General features: G+C 46.4%; 1 protein-coding gene across 1 annotated transcript; it reads left to right on the forward strand.

Moving 5' to 3' along the window:
• The first annotated feature begins 903 nt into the window (after positions 1 to 903).
• Positions 904 to 19,557, forward strand: LRP11 (LDL receptor related protein 11). Its single transcript, XM_074169026.1, has 7 exons — positions 904 to 1,435; positions 6,563 to 6,726; positions 10,258 to 10,399; positions 12,494 to 12,619; positions 13,528 to 13,737; positions 17,848 to 17,949; positions 18,256 to 19,557. The coding sequence occupies exons 1-7, from the start codon at positions 904 to 906 to the stop codon at positions 18,408 to 18,410; spliced, it is 1,431 nt and encodes a 476-aa protein (XP_074025127.1). The 3' UTR covers positions 18,411 to 19,557.
• The last annotated feature ends 2,539 nt before the right edge of the window (positions 19,558 to 22,096 follow it).

Here is a 22,096-nt window from a genome sequence, read left to right on the forward strand (position 1 = left end):
GCAGATGGTTTGGGGGTTGCCGATTTTCAGGGAGGTCTTACTGTTATTAATTTGTGTCACAGAATCAGCCTTAATTTTATAACAAAATTAAAACAAAAGTTGTGACAGATGTAAAGCTGATGATTTTTTTTTAAATGTGGAGCATTTCCCTAAAAACTCATTTACCCTTCACTTCAAAAACTTGCGTGAGCAATTCTTCACCATCATTTCGGGTGCTTAATATCCCACCTGGGAGATTTTGCTAAAACCAAAGAAGCCACAGCTTTGCTCGTTACGTTTTTGACTATTGGCTTTTTATATTTTTTATTTATTTATTTACTTATTTATTTTTAAATTTCTGAGCAGAAATGCTACACCTGGGATGGAGCCTTCCCCAGTTCGGGATATTTTTTATTTATTTTTTTTGTTGTTTCTTCACACAACTGATGTACCTTAGAAACCACCAGCGGTTCCAGTGACCACCTACCCCAATGATCCCTGGGTGCGAACCTCGCGGTGCGGACTCCCGCCTTCATAAACAAATACTGACGCCCGGTGGCAAACGAGGTGCGCGGGAGTTTCCATGAAGCTTTGCCAAGGGACCGAGGTGCATTTAGAGCCCCTACTTTTAGGGGCTGCGAAGCGCCGGCGCGGAAGGGAGCGGCGGGGGCCACCGCTCGCCCGGGGGCTCGGCCCGCGGAGAGGGGGCGTGGCCGCAGAGAGGGGGCGTGGCCGCAGAGAGGGGGCGTGGCCGCAGAGAGGGGGCGTGGCCGTGACGGCCCCGCCCGGCGGAGCTGTTCAGGGCGGCGGGTGCTGAGCGCCGCCGCGCCGCCCCCGCGGGTGCCGGCGGGGGGAGCCGCTCCCGCCGCCTCTCCGGCCGCCGCTCCCGCCTGCGCGCCGCCGCCGCCGCCGCCGCCTGGGGCCATGGCGGCGCTGGTGCTGGTGCTGCTGGCGGCGCTGGGCGGGCGGGCCGTGCTGCCGGGCGGGCTGTGCGCGGCGCCGCTGGCCGACCTGCGCTCGCAGATCTCGGGCGTGGAGTCGCTGCTGGAGGAGTTTCGCCGGCAGCTGCAGCAGGAGGAGCCGGGACCGCCGGCGGCGGGCGGCGGCGGCGGCGGCGGCGGCGGGGAGCGGTGCGGCGGCAGCAGCAGCTTCTCCGCCAGGCCCGACTCCATCATCCGCACCAAGGACTCCATCGCGGCCGGCGCCACCTTCCTGCGGGCCCCCGCCGGCGTGGCGGGCTGGCGGCAGTGCCTGGACGCCTGCTGCGCCGAGCCGCGCTGCACGCTGGCCGTGGTGCAGGGGCCCGGCCGGCCGCGGGGGGCGGCGGCGGCGGGGGGGGAGCTGGGCTGCTATCTCTTCAACTGCACCCACCGCGGCCGCCCCGTCTGCCGCTTCGCCCCGCACCGCGGCTACAGCACCTACAGCCGCCGGCCCGCCGGACTGGCCCAGCCGCCGGGTAAGGGGCGCTGGGGGGTGGGGGGGCAAGATGGCTTCACGCGGGGAGGGCGGCACCGGGGCGGCACCGGGGGCCGGGGAGCGGCGGCCCAGCGGCGGGAGGGAAATGGCGGCAGCGGGGGCGGGCAGGGCCGGCGGCCGGGCCCGCTCGCCGCCGCCGCCATTTGCGGCCCCGCGCCGCCGGGGAGCTGGCCGGGGCGGGGGAACCCTCCGTGCGCCTGCCCCGGGGCCGGGGGACGGGAGCCCGGGTCGTGAGGCATCGCTTCCGCGGTGGGGGAGGACGAGGAGCTCCTGGCAGGGCCCCCCCCCCCCCCCCCCCCCCGAGCCGGGAGAGGCGGCCCAGCCGTGCCGGGGGTGCGGGGGGTGCGAGCTGGGAAAACCCGGCCCTCGCAACTCTGTCCCTGCAGAGACCTGGGGAGCGGCGGTGGCAGCCGGGCGGTGGGGGGGAGCCGGCCGGCGGGGTGAGCCTGTTCACGGGCTCCGCACCCCCGTGGGGACCGGAGGGGTCCCGGCTGCAGGATCCGTTTCCCCGGGGGACCCGCGGGTGCTGGTCACCCCGGAGAGAGTGAACCGCAGGTGCCAGCCACGCCAGAACCTGGTGCAGTAGCTTGAGAGCAAGCAGAAGCCCTTCCTTCTTCTGGTGCAGCTCTCCAAATGGTGCCACCTAAGCGGGTCTCTCCTTCACTGAATTTAGAATTTTTCCTGCTTAAGAACTTGAGAGCTAGACCGGAGAAGGATATCTCACAGGTAGTCCAGAAGCAGGATGGAGACTCCGTATCACTGCCTCTGGAGTCTGGGCCACATCAAAAAAGCAGCAGTTTGCTCAGCCCTGAAGCGTATTTAAGAACAACGTAATCCAGAGCAAACAGTTGCGGGTGAAAACAAGTCTGGATTTCTAAATTTGGAGTCCGTTTCCTAGCATCCAATCCAAAGGACTTCCTCTTCATACTCCCCCACCTCCTGTTGTTAAACAGTTGCATCTTAATTCATTTTGTCTACATTTTATTACCTTCTGTTGACACTACTTTCCTAAATGCCCTCTTCTTAAGCGATATATCTCAACTTAAGTAAATTAGCCACTACATGCAACGTGAAGAAAGCCTAGTAGTGGTGTGAATGTAAGCCGTGTGTCCAGATGGCGCCTGCTATTACTGCTCCCTTGGCAGGGGAAACCTCAGGCTTGATCCTCCATCCAGTCCTGCCTGTTTTATGAGAATGCCAACGGGAATCCCCTGGAGATAAGAGAGAACAAGGGCTCAATTTTTGCAGAGTTACGATGCTGAAGTATTATGTTTTTTTTGCAAAGTGCATGGGCAGGTAAACTAGAGAGCTATAGGGAGGAACTTGTGTCAGTAAAGATGATCTTAAGATACCAGAAAAAAACAAGGTCTGATTTTGACATTTTTGGTGGGGAAAGATTAGATCTCCACAGTACTATTTGCAAGATTGAAGGCTTAAGACTAGATTTTGCATCAATGTCACAGAGAATTAGCCTTCTTTGAAAACCTTTGAAAATATCTGCAAATGTCCTTCATCTTTTTGAACTGCCTTAATTCCATTAAAACCTGGCCATAATGTAGAGTGCAGTTATGGCATGATATAAATAATACTACTGCTCAAATGATACTCTGCCTATTATAAATCTTGAATTCCTTGAATTCTTGATGCTTTGCCTTTTAGGTAGCTTTTGTGACTATCGGCACTGGGCTTGCAAGGCAATTTCAGTTCCTAATCTGCAAATTGCTTTGTGTCCTGTTGGGTTTATTTAAAAGTCTGTCTTGTGGGTGATGGTGGTATCGGAAACAGGGGATTATGATTTCTTAATGCAATTACACTGGAGCTGAAGCAGAGCCACGAAGGAAAATGAACTTTTATTCAAACATCTGTCATCCGTGACATAGACCAGGCGAGATAAAATTAAGATTGAATTATTTTCCTGTCTGATGTTATGTTACTGCTGCATTCTTGGATTACTTCAAAAAATTAACCTGGACAGTAATGCATCATCACAGGACGATGAAGGCACATCACTTCTCCCTTGTGTTGATTGAATTTAGGAAATTTGGGAGACAGCTTTGCATTTCAAGATTTTCTTTTGTGAGAGGATCATGTTTTACCCGTTGCTTTTGGGGTTTTCTAGAGTACTGTGGCATTGAGTCTTCTGCTGTTTCCTTTTTGATAATCCCAAGCCAACATTTATCCATAAACAAGGTGTCCTCATAATCCCAAAAATATTTCTGAGCGTTTGTATACAGGGATCTTTAGGGTGTTGCGGTTTCATTTCTGTTAAGGATCTTCAGTAAACAAACCCCAGTTTCTTATTTAATTCTGGGAGCAATTAATGACAAATCTGTATTCTTCAGGTCAAGTGTATCTCTGTGTGCTTCCAGAACAGTCAGCGGTGGGATGAGTTTTTGAGACTGAACATTTCAATGTAAATCCTTGTTCTTCACTTTACACCCAGTTTGTGCTGGTTAGGCTGTGGATTTACTTTGCACTTCCAGGCAGTTTGTGCTGTGTTAACAATGAAACCCGGTGTGCCCTTTACTGAAAGAAGAGGTAGTTAATTTTGCCTTTGTTAGGCAAATTTTTAAACTTTGTAGGAAGAAAGAGGACTTGAGTGCCTCACCAGGAATGTCTGACTTTTCCTTCTGTGCTGCTCACCACTGGTGAGCGATGGGAGGATTCAACACTAAGGTAAACTGATATCAAAGACATTCAGGAATCAGCAGTGAAATAACCTTCTGTAACAAAGCCTTCATTCAGACAACTCGCTGGCAGCTTCGTTAGCAGCAGGACAGGTCTGTATAAAGGACAGAGGAAGTGGAATGAATTAAGCCTCTCATGTCCACCGCTAAGAAAAAAGTGTTGCTCATAAAGTTGCAGCCCCTTTTCTATAAAGCAGCCAGTTCCAGCATCTCGGAGTGTTGACCTGTTTGATCTTCATATTGTTTATTTATGTTCAACCTAAATAAAAGTTAGAAACAGAAGTTAAAGAGCTTGATTTTTCTGCTACCCTGTGGCTGATAGTCCTTTACTCCCATGAGCGGTGGTTGTAAGCGGCTCCTGAGTATGCCTCCTTGCTTTTTTACACTGGCTTCTTAGGAGCATGCGTTCCCCAGATTTGGAGGTATTTCATTCCCTAAGGATAATGTATTCCATTGCTTAAAACTTCTCTGTGGAAAAAAGAATCTTTAGCTCCATAGGCTGTCTCCTCCCACGCCAGATGTCTCTCTCAGGCCAGTTTTTTCTTTATTAGAGCAAAAGAGGAGCTGATTTGCCATTGATTTACTTGTCTGAAGATGTTCTGGTGGCTTACAAGCAAAGGCAATGGTGCCTCCATCCTTTGGGACCAGAGGCCTGAGTGTGGTCCATCTTTTGCAAAGAGCTGGCATGAATTTCTGTGACCTGCCCCAACGTGAGGTGCTCCTACCATTGCAACTCAGGCTGCTGGGGTATAAAGTTAGTCCAGGAAAAGAATACCCTTATTGCCTGGGGCCCAGGGGAAGCGGGGCTTCTCTCTGCCTTTGCAGGGCATTGATCGAGTCATTTAAGCCAGATAGGTGACATGAAACCTCTTTGCAAGGTAGAAGTGGAAGAATGGGCTGTGCAGTTTCATACCCAGGTTGGTCTCTTTCTGATAGTGATCGGTAAAGTAAACCATGGTGTGAAGACTGTAGGTAACTCCTATATACCAAAGAAAAGTTGCCCTGGCACCATAATGATGGTGTTTCTTAACGATAAGGTTTTGGGAGGTTTTTGCACCTAAGTGGTGCTTTTTAAATATAGTTGGTTTTGAGAAGTGAGTGTATACAAATTAGGCAAAGCTTCCCGTGCCAGCTGGATGAGAAAGAGCTGGTTTATCCTTTCTATTATTAGACCTTGTTTTCAGTTATTTGTACGTTTCCCTAAAGTAAGGCATTTGCTGTGAAATTTTCTATGCCTTACCTACTGCTGAGAAAAACGAGAAATAAAAAGTTTGCCGTTTAGTCAGTGATAAAAAAATTGTCCCATTGTACTGATGAGCTCTGTGCCTTCGAGCAAGTTCTGGAAACTGGAGCGGAGCACGTGTGAGGGAGAATCCCTGCACCGGTGGGGAAGCGCCTTGTCTTCCTTCCCTTGTGCAGCTCTGCCCACACCGGGTGAGGTTACAGTTCACCTCGTGTTCAGCAGGTGCTTTTCTGAGCTTAACATCACCATCCTTTACAGGGTGTCCTTTGCAGAGGTGGAAGAGCAGAAGGCACCTTGGGACTTAAGGGTGCTGGACATCTCATGGTTGCAGGGAAGGAATGGAGCTTGGGCAAGGAACTGCAGAAAGATACCATCTTGGGGCTAAAGCAGCCAAATGCTGACTTGCAGAACTAGATTTTATCCCTCTCCTTTCCATGCGCTACCTGAAGGTTGCAGAGCAGATGACTTAAACCACTTCTCACAGGCCAAGTCACTTAACCTACCGTCAGTTTTGTTAGTCTAACCTGAAAAGCTTGTGGACAGATTGGCAACAGTATTTAGTACTCACAAGTTTAATCAAAAGGCATTGTGCTTTGCATATAGCAAAATGGTACGGATACTAAATAGTCTGAAAATCAAGCTTTGAATGTCTTAAATCAGGCACTTAAATTCAGTGATCGTTCCTGATTATTTTTAATCGTTACGTTATTGTGCACTGCTTCACTGGGGTGCCAGCTTATGTTAAATTAGTCTTTCGCTCCTGTAATGATGTATTATAAGAAGAGATTAAAAGAGTATTAAAGTTATGCAGAGTGCTAAAAAGGTGTGCAGTAACTGCCATCTGAATAAGTATGTGATTCATATTTAAATCCATTTTCCTTACTTCAGGTTAAAAAACCACACTGATGCTAACAATCCTGTTGCATTAGTGAAACAGAGAGAGATTTTCTATGCCAGGTGCTTCTAATGTTGGTTCCTGAATAAGGAACAGTTAACTAAAATTTAAGTAGATACTATTTTGCTTAACAAAATGTGCACTAATGAACATGTCCTGTCTGTCAGGAAGTTGCACAGTGGTGAATCAATACCTTTACCAAGAGAAAATGTGTTTTATGTAAATAGTCACTCAGCTTCCCCTGATAAATAACTGAGATTCTCTATTTTTTTTTTATTAAAGAAGAAGAATACGACGAGCCCCCACGGTGCAAGGCGGGACAAGATATTGTGCTGCAGTCACCTGTCGACTGGGTGCTTTTGGACGGCCGAGAAAGCTCAGATGACCATGGAATTGTGCAGTACGAGTGGACGCTGCTGCAAGGTGACTCATCGGTTGAAATGAAGGTACACACGTGGCTTTGCACATGGCCAGTCGTTCACAGATCGTTGTGTTCGTTGTAGCACAGTTTTAAATGTAGAACTAAAATATTAAATGTATCCCAATGGATATGGCTACCCGGCGCCAAAATTATGATGACTGTACAACTCAAGCATTTATTTCATATAACCATAATGCTGCCCAGGTCGGAAGGGATCTCAAAAGATCATCTGGTCCAACCTTTTGTGGGTCAGGGAGCCTAGATGAGATTACCTGGTGCCTGGTCCAGTCTCATCTTGAAAACCTCCAGTGATGGGGACTCTGCCATGTCCCTGGGGAGGTTGTTCCAGTGATTATTTCTTTTTTTATACAGTTCATCTGTATCCAGGATGGCATGAGACCACCAATAGCAAACAAGCAGATGCTACTTCTCTACTGTATTTCAACTCTGCTCTCTTTTGCCATTGTATGTGCTCACTGCGCTTGGTTTTGGCTTCTGTGATCCAGGATAGAGACACCTTAGTAATTCAGTTACTAAAGATAATAAGATATTTTCACCAACAGTCTTCTGCCAAATGCTTATGGAGAAACTGCAAAGAAATGTGTGATGTAGACCTTATATCTTGAGATACTCTTTTATTGCATCTGTACAGTTTCTGTGCATCTGTGCAATTTGGTTTCAACTTAATATTAACTGTCAAGAGAGGGATTCTCCATCCTACCCTTCTTTGTGAACGCTCTAGGAGCAGCAGCAAAGGAAAGGAAAAAGGTCTCAAACCCATAGAGTGTACTCAGTCTGTTCATAGCCCACAATATTGAGGGCTCAGCAGGGACTCCACCTGCAGCAGGAGGGATATGTAAAGGGATGAAGGTGTGGACCATAGACCTTGCTGTTGCTGAGATGCTGCTGAGATGGGTAGGAAGAGTTTAAACAGGACAGGATGAGCAATGGGAACAGTCCAAGACCCAAGAGGCCATGTGTGCCAGCGCCACCATTGAGCACTGATGGTTCCTGATGTACCTGATGGTTCCTGCTTGTCTCTGCTCAGTTCAGTAACATCAAAGACAAGTTGGACAAACTCCGAACATCAGCAAAGTTACTCAAGAATTGTAATGGTGGAGCAAACCAGAGTTTTACCTAACATAAAGAGCTGGCTAAATGCATTGAAACCTAAAATTGTCATCCATGGAAAAACTCAATGGAACAATTGGTTATTCCTTAGTCTCCTGGAGGGCAGTGTAGGTAACATGTAGGTCATTGAAAATCACCATGTCATGGTTAGGAAACATGCTGCTGGATGAACCCTAAGAAGAAAGTGGGTTTCTCTGGTGAATAATTACTGAAATTTATGCACAAGTAATTTTTTATAACCATACACCTTTCAGAAAACTCAGCAGGGGTATGCAAAAGTATTAGTTCAGAGAGTGCTATGTACTTTGGCAAGGTTTATCTTCTACTGCTAGATCCACGTCTGTGGAAGGTTGACCACAGTCAGCCAGCTCTGAATTACCTGAGGCTGTATTGCCATTTGAAACTATGTCAAAGACCACTGTGAGTTTGTTTATCTTCATTTATTATTTTATTGGCTTGAAAATTAAAAAGTCAGAAGGCTTTCATAAGGAGTGCAAACAGCATAATACATAGAAAAGACCTGAATGAAGTTTAAAAATAATTGCTAGATATCATCTGGATAAAATGAACGTTTTATTATCAAGACTTATTAATCTGACCCTCTGCAGCATTATTTTCTGTAAATAGCAATCAAATACTCCTTAAATTTGTCTGTGATGTAGTAATATATCTAGAGTAACACAAAAATTAGAAGTAAATTAAAAAATTTAAAGTTCATGTTTTTACTTTTACTCAGAGTCACTCCATAAAATAGACACCAGTCATATTTATTTAAACCTGCAAAATTAACATTAATCTTGGTGATTGCTTTGTATTTGATAAATCAAAACAATCTTGACACAGCTTTATGTTTAGATAGATACTTTTCCGTTGTGTTCAAATGGGTGGGTTTCCTCTCACGGATGTGTACCCTGATGGTTATCCACGATAATTTAATTTTTTAGAGTTGAATTAGTAATTGTGATTATCTATACAGTCTTCAGTTGCTGTCTTTAGTGCTTTAGTTGCTATCCTGAAGTTACTGGATTTCATGTCATCTGTTCTTGGAAAACTATATACTAATCCATAGCTACGAGGGAGAGTGGGGCTGTGTTTAAATAAGATAAAAGGCAGCTGTTGCACTGCACTTAGGTACCAAAGAATAAACAGAAGGCGCAGGAGGGGGAAGGACTGCTGTAAAGAGATCTTGTCGTATTGTAGAAGAAAGCCAGTGGAAGTTTTTTCTATTGTGACTGATTATTGCTTCTTAGATGATTTGCTTCTCAGATTGCTACCCACACGCTGTAGCTGCAGAGCTCTGTGACACTAGTGGGCAATTCTTGGGCTTTTAAAGTGCTGATTATCTGGAAATTTACTGTCTAGTTTGAGCCAAGGTTTGTAAGAAAGCAGGTACAGTTGGGCATTCTTCAGGGCAGGACGGAGATGAAAAGGAAAGCACAGAGGTCACTAGGAGGAGTGGTGGTGTATTCAGAAGTCAGTGGTGTCAGATTCAGAGAATCTAGCTCTGCACTGAGAAGAGAGTTGGACTCCACGGCTCATGAGTTTTAAATACCATATTTGCTCTCCCAGCACTCACAGTGAACAGAAGGAGGTGTTTTTTAGAGCACAAATACCAGCTGGGCAGAGAATGGATTGAGACCAGCCCTGAGGAGAAGGACTCGGGGGTGTTGGTGGACGAGAAGCTCAACATGAGCTGCCAATGTGCGCCCGCAGCCCATACAGCCAACCGCATCCTGGGCCGCATCAAAAGAAGCGTGGCCAGCAGGTCCAGAGAGGTGATTCTGCCCCTGTACTCTGCTCTGATGAGACCCCACCTGGAGTACTGTGTCCAGCTCTGGAGTCCTCAGCACAGGAAGGACATGAACCTGTTGGAGTGAGTCCAGAGGAGGGCCACGAAGATGATCAGAGGGATGGAGCACCTCTCCTATGAGGACAGGCTGAGAGCTGGGGTTGTTCAGCCTGGAGAAAAGAACGCTCCAGGGAGACCTTATAGCAGCCTTCCAGTTCCTGAAGGGGGCTACAGGAGAGATGGGGAGGGACTCTTTATCAGGGAGTGTAGCGATAAGACGAGGGGTAATGGGTTTAAACAGAAGGAGGGGAGGTTTAGATTAGATATCAGGAAGAAATTCGTTAGTGTGTGGGTGGTAAGACACTGGAACAGGTTGCCCAGGGAAGTTGTGGATGCCCCATCCCTGGAGGTGTTCAAGACCGAGTTGGATGGGGCTTCAAGCAACCTGCTCTAGGGGGAGGTATCAATGACCAAAACATTACAGGTTGGTACACGTGCTTGATGGGGCTGGCTAGACTTAAGGGAAGTATTTAACCTCTGTGAAAAGCACTGTGCAGAAATGAGCTGCCTATTCCTGGAAGTTTTTGGATGGGTCCTTTATACCAGTTTTTTTTCCTACTGTGTTTCTTTAATCAGGTACCACAGCCAGGAACGCTGAAACTGTCTCACATCCAGGAAGGCGGGTATGTTTTCCAGCTGACGGTGACAGACACTGCGGGTCAGCGGAGCTCTGACAACGTCTCTGTGACCGTCCTGCCCATGGTTCATTCTGCAGTAGGTGAGGAAGCGATGGGAGCCGTTGCCTGTGTGACACCCAGGGTATGACACTCAGAGCAAGGGTCTTGATGGAGGCAGGAATCTTATTCTGCATTTCTAGTGTGTTATTTTGCCCTTATTCGTTACATGATGACATCTCTCTCGGTTTTGAATTGCCGTTTCAAACTGAGGAAGCAAGCGAGCATCATTGTTTGTTAGAGCGATAATACTTTCAGGCATTTAAATGTTCAGCCTCGTATTGCTAATGAGCGTGCAGGGTTGGAAACATGAAATACTGCCCTAGGTATCAGTTCATTGTACAGTCAGACGGTGTGTGGAACGTGGCAAGGCTTGTGCGATAGGGAAAACACAGTTAAAAGCAGTTAATAGTAGGTATGACACACATACTACTAATAATATTGGCCTGCATCTGTCATCTAAAAGATGGCATGGCTTCTCGTTTTTATGCATTTAAGCTTTTCTGTGTAATGGTTGCTATCGACGCCTGATGTTACTGGGGAAACTGGAACTGGAATTGACCCATTGTTTTAAAACTCTGACCTCGAAACACGTAAAAAGCATAAAAGGTAGCAAGCAAGTTAGATTTCAGTGGCTGTCAGTTCTGCACTCTTGAATGTAATGACTTCTAATTACATTGTAATTAGCAATTTGCTAATAGAGATCTGCTGCTCTGGCACAAGGTAAAGGTTAAACTGGCATTATGGCTATGTTCAGCTGAACCAGTAAAAACTTTGCTCCGCACCACTGCAATATCTCTACATGAGAGGGTGGGCCCAGTGGCAATAAATTGGTATTACAAAAAAAACCCAGTTATGAGTCTGTTTAATAATGCCTGTATTCCAGTAATGGATGATAGAGTTGTATTCATTAATGTTTAGTTCAGCTAAAGCAGCCAGAGAGGTTTGCTGATTGATTTATTGATTTATTTGCCGCGGTGGGTATCTATCTGTGGTATCTTTTGGGAGAAGCACGGACAGGATTTGCTGCCTTTTTTCCTTCTTCTAAATCCCCAAGTCCGTTTGCAATTCGTGTGCTACTGCTGTAGTTAAACCAGTCCACGGAGCCTTAGTGCATGCGAGACCGGTGATATTATTCGTGCTGAAGTGTAGGAGATGCATTTTCTAAGTATGATTTTAGGGGTTTTAAATAGGCGCCTGTGTTCCTGCCGTGCTTTCCTTAGCATTGAGCAGCTTTTTGATACACAGCAGGATAATAACCAAAGGCTGTGACTTCCTTATGCAAATCGATTTGCTGTTACAACATTAACCAAACACTGAATTTGATAGTGCTTTACAAAGCAATGAACTGCACGGCTGTTGGAAAGACAAAATGTAAATGCTTGATCATGGCACGGTGAGAATGGGTTTCTGGAAAGCTTTGAGTATGCAAAATGACATATCTAGGGACACTCTCCATTTCCAGGGGAATCTAAACATTCAAGCGGGCAGCAACCAGTTCTTTCTGGTGAAGGTCACTTGTGAGAACTTGTGTTTAGTCCTGTTCTGGCATGTGCTGCGTTGGATTTATGTTACTGACGTAAATAAATGATGAGCGTTCTTTTAGCATTTTAATTACGTTGCAGAAAACATGCCGTAAAAGCTCCCATGTAGTCCATATATGTGCATGTAAAATAACATACTGTCAGAAATACAGAATGGATATGTAGTAGGAATTACGTGTTGGAGAGATGCAGTTACAGCCATAGAGATTTCATTTATTTATTTTTAGGACTGTCCTGGGTCTTCTAAGCCAGGGAAGGTCTCCTTTCAGCTTAGGCCAGCAGAGTTTAAAGTGCTGTAGGGGTGCTGCACAAGGTGTAAGGTGCAACAGCCTCCAGGTTGAGTATTCCTGTAGGAAAACGAGATTGCCAGAATAGCGATGAGGGCGCCAGGAATAGCTATTAGCTCTATCAGCTTCTGTGTCAAAACAGCATCATATAGCCGAGTCTGCCTTTCTTCAACTTTCTGCCTTGTTCTTCGTCCTTCTTGACATGACATCATTTTGCTTTTTTCCTTGGTGCTGCAGACTTTAGTCATTGACTGAGTATTTACTGCTTGGATTTCTCTTTGGTAACTTGGGAACTGTTTCTCAACAGCCTGTGTCGGGGTTTGCTCTCGCTACCAGTTTATCTGCGACGATGGCTGCTGCATTGACATCACCTTTGCGTGCGACGGCGTGAGACAGTGCCCTGATGGATCAGATGAGACTTTCTGCCAGAGCTGTAAGTGCCCCGGGCTACAGCGTGGATTGTGAAGAGGAACTGCAGCCTGAGTGACCAAAGGGGAGTGATGCCCCGTCTGTGGCCTCTCTGCCCATGTCAAGCAGCTTGTGCCCACCCTAGAGCCTTTCGTTGGAAATAGCTCATGGAAAGGTTTAATGTCCGCATACAGCAGAGGCTCAGAAATTAACTCCCTTTTCTTCAAAGCATATCACAGAATCACAGAATGAATATGGGGTTGGAAGGGACCTCTGGAGATCATCTAGTCCAACCGCCCTGCCAAAGCAGGTCCACCTAGAGCACGTTGCACAGGAGTGTGTCCAGGCGAGTTTTGAATGTCTCCAGAGATGGAGACAAAACTGTCAAAAGTCCCCAAATGACAGTTTTTGTGTTAGTGTTCTCGACATTTGAAAGATCAGTTCTTTGCTTTCATGATGATTCTGGAAACAAGGGTCCTGGTCTTGACCTGAAAGAGTGTCTCGGAGATTCTCTTCCAAGTGCAGTTACGCACCTGGCAAGACTGAAACATTGGAAATGTGAGCACGTAGGGGAACCAGTTGCTTCACCGTCGCTCTGTTCACTTTCATTAATCATTCTCAGTGTGTGCCCACGCTCAGCTAAGTGAACAAAAATCATCCGAGGGTGAGTTGGCAGGACGGCTAACCGTGCTTTCATTGATATCTCAGTTGCTACATTTCACTTTGGGGCTCACGTGCATACTCTTGCTTAAGAACTGATAGCCAGCAATTGTACCTGGAACTCACACTTCATCATATGTCTGAACCTGATGAACTTGTGATGAACCTGATGAACTATGTCTCAAGGCCCATATCACAGGGTCTCCCATCCAAACGCTCCCATTCCCTTCAATTCTATATTAAAAAAAAAGATTTTTGTTTCTGTTAACACAGTGAGCCCAGGCCGGAAGACGGTGACTCACGCGGCCCTTGGCACTACCCAGCAAAGGACTGTAGGACTGACGGAAAACACAGATGAAAACTCTCCAGAAAACACCCTGAAAGCCACTGCCAGAAATCAGCCGCTTCTCTCAGTGGATGCTGACATGTCGAACCAATCGCTTTCTCAGGGACCAAAGAAACAAATCAGTGGATTTGTGCCAGGTAAGAATCGAAACAAGTCAGTTTCAATAAATCATTCTCTTTAAAGAGAGAAAATGTCTTCCACCTTAAATTTAATGAAATTGTCTTTTGGTGCCTGGCTAAGAGTCAAAATTTTCTAATGTACAAAACGCAAAAGAAGCTTGTAATAGTTAAGTTACAACTAGGTATTGCTTTGTCAAGTCAAGTCTGGTTCTTAGAAGGTGCAAAGAGAAAGTTAAAATGTATGAACGCCAGGAAAAAAATACAGTCTGAAGGAACAAAACATGCAGTGAGCTAAATACAAATTCTGCCACAGGTTCAGCTGTGTAAGCTGATGTATAAGGCTCTTTAAATCTGAAGGGGGATACATTCAGGAGAACATAAAAAAGTACTGTTCAACTTGGGTGACAGTAATTGCACCTGTCCTGATGCTAATCAATGACTTTTTTTTCCCACCTGAAGTAATATCTTGATTATTACCGGCGCTTTTTTTCTGAAGTGTGTCTCCAGGGCAGGAGAAATATTTTATCGCTGTAGAGAAGGCTCAGTCTTTGGTAACAAGCAGCCCCAGGTCCCCAGTGGCCGCCAGCCTGTTGGGAGTCAGCGTGTAGTGATGCTACAGGCAGAGTCACCAACCCTTCCCCTGGTAAAACTCCAGAAGATGCAATGAATCTGGTGTGTCTTTTAAGGTTCTTGCTGGTGAATTAAAATGATCTGAAATGGCAATTGAGTGAAAGCAAAACTGCGTGCACAGAGCCTAAAATGAGTGCGAGACCTCCCACTTTTATTTCTTCAGAGTTCAGACTAATTCTTGCTACTTAAGATGCAGCTAATTATAAATAGCTTCATTTTCTTTTTACAACAGAGCAGTGCTTGGTGTCCTCTGCTGCTGACTCTTGTAAAGGGCACTTCCCTAGCTGGCACTTCGATGTTTCTTCAGATGCTTGTATTTCATCTGTGAAGTCCCCAAAGGGAGTGAAAACAAAATTCTTCAAGAATTTTACTTACTCGGTGAATGTGTAGGAATGGAGAGCAAAATTCCCTCTCAAACGTTTCCCCCTTTTCTGGCAGCGTAGATGACCTCAGTGCTTCTTATTGGAATGACTGAAAATTCTCAAGTCTGCCCCAAACCCTTCTCGCTGGCATAGACCTGGGCGACACCTGACATGGGGCCACCCAAACTAAAACATCAAATTGCCAGAGGGCATTGCAGGCACCAGTGGAAAGTCAGCTGCTAAGTAGCTCTCAAAAACCATTGGGCTTGTGAATCCAGAAGTAAAACCAGAATTGAAGTCACCAACTTCGGCACCCTGTAATCAGAGGTTATAATTGGAAGTGCATGTAGAAGCATGGCACTTTCACATAGTCATTTTCTGTGTTTACCCGTTGCATAGTGACTTACTTGCACTGGTTTTGCTCTCAGGGAAGCCTTTTGCACAGCAGTAAACAATAAAAGCAAAAAAAAAAATTAAAAAACTAAAATATGATGAGTGTACTACCAGAAGCTGTTGTCATCTTTTTCATTTTAAATGGGCAAGATACCCAGCTGACCATGTCTGGTTTTAATTCTTGTGGTTTTAATATTGCTATTTTGACGAGGCTCAGTCAGAATTTAATTTCAGTTAAGTGATACGTAAGGATTTCCTTACAGAATAGGCCTTTGTGACCCGGAAGCCCAATACTTTTAACCAAAAAAGCAGCAAACAGCACCTCCAAAGACCAGCACAACATTCTGCAGGGCTGTTGCTAACGTGCCCCGGCATCTCTTTCCAGGGAAGCTCTCAAGCCCAGCTGCCTATTCTTCACACTGCTGCGCTTGTAAATGAATATAGCAAAAATACGGCTGCAGCAAAGCACGCCGGAGCCAGCGACGGGCTGGTTTCTGAGCGGCAGTAGCCAGTCTAGAAGCCACGGTCGCGGGAGCCGGCTGACTCCACCAGCAGCCTGAAGATTTGTGCTCCCCGGCGTAGCCAACTGGAGTCTATAAATCACCGTAACAGCCCTGCATTCCCCTGGCACGGGGTCTCTGCCTCTCCCTCCCCGGGCTGCCCGCCCCAGCTGTCGTGGGATTCCGACGTTTGACTGCGCACCCAACCCTTCGTCATGTTTTTGCTGGGGAGGCATCAACAGCACGGGCCATTACCTGCATATCTGATTTAGAGTAACTGGGAAGGGCTATAAATTGCAATTTCCTAAGCACAGACTAGAAGATGAAGAGAAAGTGAAAATAAAACAAAACCCACATAACATGCTTTATGTCGGGCTCCTAAAATTGTTTGGGGAAATGTCTGTTTTCTGGTTGATAACAGATTAGATGTTGAGCAGTATTGACTCCGATAGCCTCTCCAGTCCTGTAAGAACAGCCACAAGTCTTAACGAAACCCTACAAGCTTTTATAGAATCATAGAATGGTTAGAGTTGGAAAGGACCTTTAAAGATCATCAAGTTCCAACCCCCCTGCCCTTTATTGAAAAGATTCCTTCCAAAATTTTCCCGCTGAACTTCCCTTCATATTCAGATACATTTGCCAAATGTCTTTACAAGCAGCTTTCCTAAATATTCCCTTTACTCAAAGGGCAGGGAAACAAATTTATCAAACAGGCCTTTAGATCCAGCCTTGTCATAAAGGCTGGAACAGCTCTAAGAAGAGCCAATGTCTTTTGGATATTTCCAAAATAAAGACAAATACTCATTTAATTTCACTTAGGGAAGACAGAAGCAGAAAACAGCTGCTAGGTTTGGTCTCATTTACGTTCTGGTTATTTTGCACAGCTCTGATACCATACAGGTGCCTTAAAGCCAGCATGGTTTACACTTAGGGTTGCCTGAAGTCCCCTTTACGTGCCAGGACAACTTACGGAGCCCAAAGGAGACGGGGAGGGGCTGGGGCTCCTTTCTAGGGTGAAGTTAGTGTTTGTGCACCCCTGGCAATAAAGCCAGAGCTTGGAAGGCTGTGCTGTGCCTTAGAGTGGGGACCATTAGCACTAAACCCATACCAGTATCAACGAAACAATTTAAGCTTTAATTAACGGTGGTGTGTATTTGCTGCTGCCGCTGACAGGGATGCGTTCTGCTGGTGGTGGTGGTGGGTGGGGGCTGCGCGTGCTGCGTCTTCCAAGCTAATTGATTCAAAACACTTCCTTAACGCCCACCACGATATGTAATCCCAATTACAACGTTTCACATTTATATTTTACAGATCTTGCAGCATAGTACGTTTCCACTGGCATTGCCACAGTTCCGACAGCTGCCAGAAAATACATCACAGCACAGTCAAAGTGCTCTTCAATATTTACCCGTAAAAAACAAATACAGTCATTACATTTGAAAACGTAGGCTTATTTCTGATTTTTCTGAGGGTGTGTGATTAAGCTGGCACTCTTGTACGAAGTCTCCCCATAGCTATCGGTGTAGGACTTTAGCAGGAGGGCAGGAGGAGGGGGTCCCACCTGAGTTACTCCTTGCTCCCGTGGGGCAAAACTGCAGCCGCCCACACCCCCAGGCTGGACACTTCTTGGCAGCAAACTACGCGTGGTTTCTTCTTCTGTAGTTACGGTGTTCTGCTATGACTCCTGTACTACACAAAGCTGAAGCGACTCCAAGTCATCCTCTTTGAAATGTTTTCCCCACGTATTTTTTTGTCTTCCAAATACCTAAGTTGTGCATCAGTCTGTGTCAGGTAACGGGCAAAATTAAGGTAATTTGTGTAGCCCACCTGTGTGCTTCCCGTTTTACAAGTTCCAAGGGCGGAGATCAACATAACTTGAAATGGCCTCATTTTCACCTATAGATAACTGGTTCAGTAATGTTTTAGCCCAGATTGCTCTATACCCCATTAGGGAACTTTGTAAAAGAGAATTTATTTCCATCTTTTTTATCCCGTGGAAAATGATCCACTTGGCTTTGGTTGAGATGCATTGTGGTTTGCGATGCAAAACTGCATTTATGTTTTAGCTTTAGTTTCACATTATTTCAAAAATTCCAGTTATACAATAGGAGTCAGAAGTTCTTAAACTTTTTTTTTTTCCTAAATTTAAGCACTTTCACCTTTTTTCGTTCTAGTGTGCTACAGATAAGTCTTCCTAAGTCACTGAACTTAATTATTCCTTTATCTTCCTTGACTTTGTGCAGATAACAGTTCCTCAGGGAAAAGAACAGATGATAAAAATGGGAATGGCATAATTGTGCCAAAGAGAGATCAGCTTGGAGGTGGTCGTCCAGTCCCAGAAACAGGTAAGACCAGTCATATGAATTCCTTTTGAATTATGTTAGTTTTTCAGTCAGGTGCTCTAGGTCCAGAAATGAATCTATATATCTATGAATAATATCAAGAAATTAATATATATATCTCTATGAATAATGTACTTCCTTATTCTGAACAGTTCCTAACTTGCTTAGTTCAGTTTCTCAGCATGAGTTGCTCCAAATATTAGCACCTAAGTGATAGACTGGCTATATTTTTAAAGAAGAATTTCGGATTTTCTCTACTGATTTCTCACCATATTAAATAAAGTTTAATTTCTCTTAACCTCATTGTAGGTGCTGTGTTACCCTTAGCCTTAGGCTTGGCCATCACTGCTTTACTGCTGCTTATGGTTGCTTGCAGACTGCGTTTAGTGAGACAGAAGCTTAAAAAAGCTCGACCCATTACATCTGAAGAATCCGATTACCTCATCAATGGGATGTATCTCTGAAAATTGGATTTAGGTCAGTTGTTTTCTCCCCTTTCTCCTGTGTCCATGAACCTCTGCCTCTATAAAAGGACCGAAACCTTTAGCTAAGTTTCAAGTGTAGAAGAAGCCCGTGAGATGAGGAACGTGTTCTTCCCCTTCGGTGATAAAATAAAAAACTGGGTAGATGCCTGTGCTCAGAAAACAAGAAGCGTTCAGGCTCCAGGGAGTAGCACCGCTTGGCTCTTGCGCAGAAGACACTGCAAGGTGGGGACACCCCAAACTGGATGTGGGCTGCCCTTGCCCCCCCTGCAGCAGCTGGGGTCCCGGCCGTGGCAGAGCGTGCCCCGGGCCCACGGCATCGGAGCAGCCTGAGTTCAGTGGCCCCGGCCACGCTAGCCGAGGCATAGAGGGAAGCCTGTGCCACCCTGCTCTTCTTGGCACCACCACCGCTCTGGGGACCGGGATGCTCCAGACCAACCCATTACTTCCCTGTCCAGCAGAGAGAGATTTGTGGACTTTCCACCTGATGCACTGGGAGTATTTTCCTTAAAGAATTTGTCTTGCTTTGTTAATTAAAAGCAATTGCTATCTAAGCACCAGCTTTTGTAATGAAATTTGGGGTTTAAGGAACTAAACATCTTGTTTTCATTCGTAGTTTAAGCCTCTCTGCAGCTGGCGGAGAGTCATGCTTACCAAATGCCAAAATATAAAAACACAAGTCCTCAGCGGAGGAGTTGGGACTTACCAGTGCTCCACAGCAGTCCCATGCCACCCCAGAGCTCAGGGATCCTCTCCCCAAGAGCTCAGGGCTTCTTCAGCCTCGTCCACCCCCGGCTCCACACCCTCCACAGCAGGAGAGGGCAGCACGTAGCGACTTTTACCCGAGACGCCGGAGCGTAAGATTCCCGCCAGTTGTCCCGTAGCTCCCTGCAAAGCTTGAAAGCTTCGGTGACCTGCCCCCACCCCAGCGAAGTTCTCCTAGAATTAGAGCAAGTAATTGATATGTGTGAGTGAACTTCAGATGTGTTTAACAGTAAAATGTGTACAGTACATGTTATATATACATATATATATATATGCACACACCGTGCTGTCTATCTTGTCTGACTGTCCAAGGATGTCACATTCATCTCGGGTCCCAATAAAAACAGAGGCAGATGAGGCATGCATCTTTTTGTATGTCGTCTTTTGTACTTCAGTAACTTCAAGTCAGCGAGAATATTGCCATGGTATACAAATAGTTCTTCAAGTTGCTCAGTCTTGATTACTTTATGTAAAATAGCTCTAATAAACCTATTTTATTCTTATATTTCTTGCATTGCTGTGATTTTCAGCTACCAGCTCAATTTTGTCAACAGAAGTACATTCCTCCTCTCTGTGAAACAGCCTTAAAAGAAGCTGGAATGTGTACGGTGGGGGAAATCATTGAGATATTTTGTTGTAGGAAGACTGAGAAGAACAGGCCATCTCCCTCCACGACCTGTCTCTCGAGCAGTACTTCAGCTTAGCAGGACAGCAGTCGCAGAGCTGCCTGTGACAACCTCGCGGGGAATCCAGTTGCCAGTGCTGCTTGCTCAGAGCCCTCCTGCCACGTTAACCAAAGTCTGGTTGTTCGTGCTTCAGCGCTACATTGGGTCTAGGAGACCTTTTGCCAGTGCTGCCCGTTTCTAACTTGGGAGCATGACCTCTCTTCCACCCCAGCCTATGGCAGGCACGGCAAATAGCGCAAGACCTGAAAGACCACATTTTAAATACAGCCCCCTAGGAAAGATGCCCTGCCCATCTGGTTGGGGTGTTATTTCCCAGCACTGAAATTTGGGGTTTTAATTAAATATCTAATTCTCCTTCACCATCTTACCATAGCAGAAAGAAAAGTAGTCTTTTCTCACTATGCCCATAGTGCTCCTATTACCAAAACCCATTACCCCAGCATGCAGCCAGCAGAGGAACAAAAAGTGGTTGTTTTTTGTTCTTCCAGGCAGGAAAACAGTGAGATCCCGCACGGAACACAAACCCTTACAGCCACGGTGCGAGAAGCTGCTCGGCTTTCCAGTGGCTTTGCCCAACAGCAGGCTGTGTTGCTGTGCTGCCACGAGTGGAATCAGCCTTCACGGGTTTCACCTGTGACAGTGTCCCGGTTTGAAGTAAAACCGAACCAATTTTCTGTTCTGTAACTTTACATCCTAGCTAGGCCTCCTCTAACTCTCTGAAATTAACGGCATATTGTGGAGAAAACTGCTCGTTCTCAGAATGATAAGACCAATGTTTGTGCTCCGTGCCAAGGAACGATATGCAGGGAGGCCCTTGCTTATACTTATTGCCATAACAACCAAGGTCAGCCAATTTCGTTATTTGCCCCTTAGAGGGTCGGAAATGGAAAAAACGTAAAGGGGTCACATCAGTGGGGAGGAGTGGACAGGACAGGTGACCCAAACCTGACCAACTGGGGTATTCCATCCCATCTGCCCCATGCTCAGTATAAAGGCTGAGGGATCAAAGGGTCAGCCCCCTTCCTGCGATGGCCGATGTCCAGAGAGGCCGATGTCTGTTCATCTGCCTTTGATCCCGATCCGTGTGTTCCTGACTCCAGAGCTGGAATCCAGTTCCCATTTGTCACTGAGTCCAGTCTGGGACTTCCCCAGTGCCTGCCGGTGATGTGACTGTCATCCTGGGAGCTTGATATGGTTTTGTATATATTGTATCTATTTCATTATTTTCTTCTTTATTTTTATTTTAATATTAATTCTTCATTAAAGTAGTTTAGTTCATTCTAAACTTCTGAATCTCCTTATCTCTTTCTCCTCCTCTCTCCTTTTTTGGGGGGGGGGAGAAGGGAGGGGGAAGGGCCATCTGTCGGTCCGGTTTTGGTAAATTCGGCCGAAACCACGACAGACAGCCAGGAATAAACACCCCCAAGCGGAGCTGGAGCTACAGCAGCAGCCAGCAAGCGTAGCACAGGAGTCTAGGCTGTCCCCGTGTTGTGGTTGTCACAGTCCTCCCAGGGACCTGTGCCAGAGTCCCGGGGACTCTTCTTTTTGGGGGGGGATGGTGGGAGTCGGTGCTGTGCAGACCACCAGCCTCAGGCCTGGTACTTCTCGGGGAATTGCAACCTCCATAGCTGGAGTTTTTTAAAAAGTTTGCATCTTACCAGGAAGCCTGGGCAGCTTTCAGCCAGATGAAGAGCAAGACAAAGTTAGCAAAATAACAGGCTGTCTTGGCAGCTCCTGCCATTAAGAGACAGTGGTCTCGATAGCATGGCTCAATAACATGCTATTTGACTTTAAATTAGTGATCCTGAACCACTGAGCCAGAGCGCCTCTGAGCACTGCAGAAAAAGCTGTGTCAAGACACTCTTGTTGAGATGCTGGGGGTGCTGCCCCATCTCCCCAGGCTGCTCCCAGCCGTCGCCTCCTGCTGACACCCCTTCTGTAGCTGCTCCCAAGGATGGGGCTCCCTCGCCGATCGCAAAGGAGCGCTCAGAGCAGGCGCTGCTTCTACCCCATCTTCATGGTTGCGTTGCTAACTGCTCCCATGGCTTCTCATGCAACCTTTAGGAGCTAGGGAGTTTTATACAGTGGTTATACTGCAGCAGAAGGGAGATAGTCTGTGTGAAAACCCAACTGTATCACCACCACTAGTCTGTCAGATCTGTTTTTCCTGTCCTAAACGCTGATATGTGTCTATCCACTTATCTCAGAGTATGCTCA

The sequence above is a fragment of the Numenius arquata genome, chromosome 2, assembly GCF_964106895.1.
Source record: "Numenius arquata chromosome 2, bNumArq3.hap1.1, whole genome shotgun sequence".
Classification (NCBI taxonomy): domain Eukaryota; kingdom Metazoa; phylum Chordata; class Aves; order Charadriiformes; family Scolopacidae; genus Numenius; species Numenius arquata.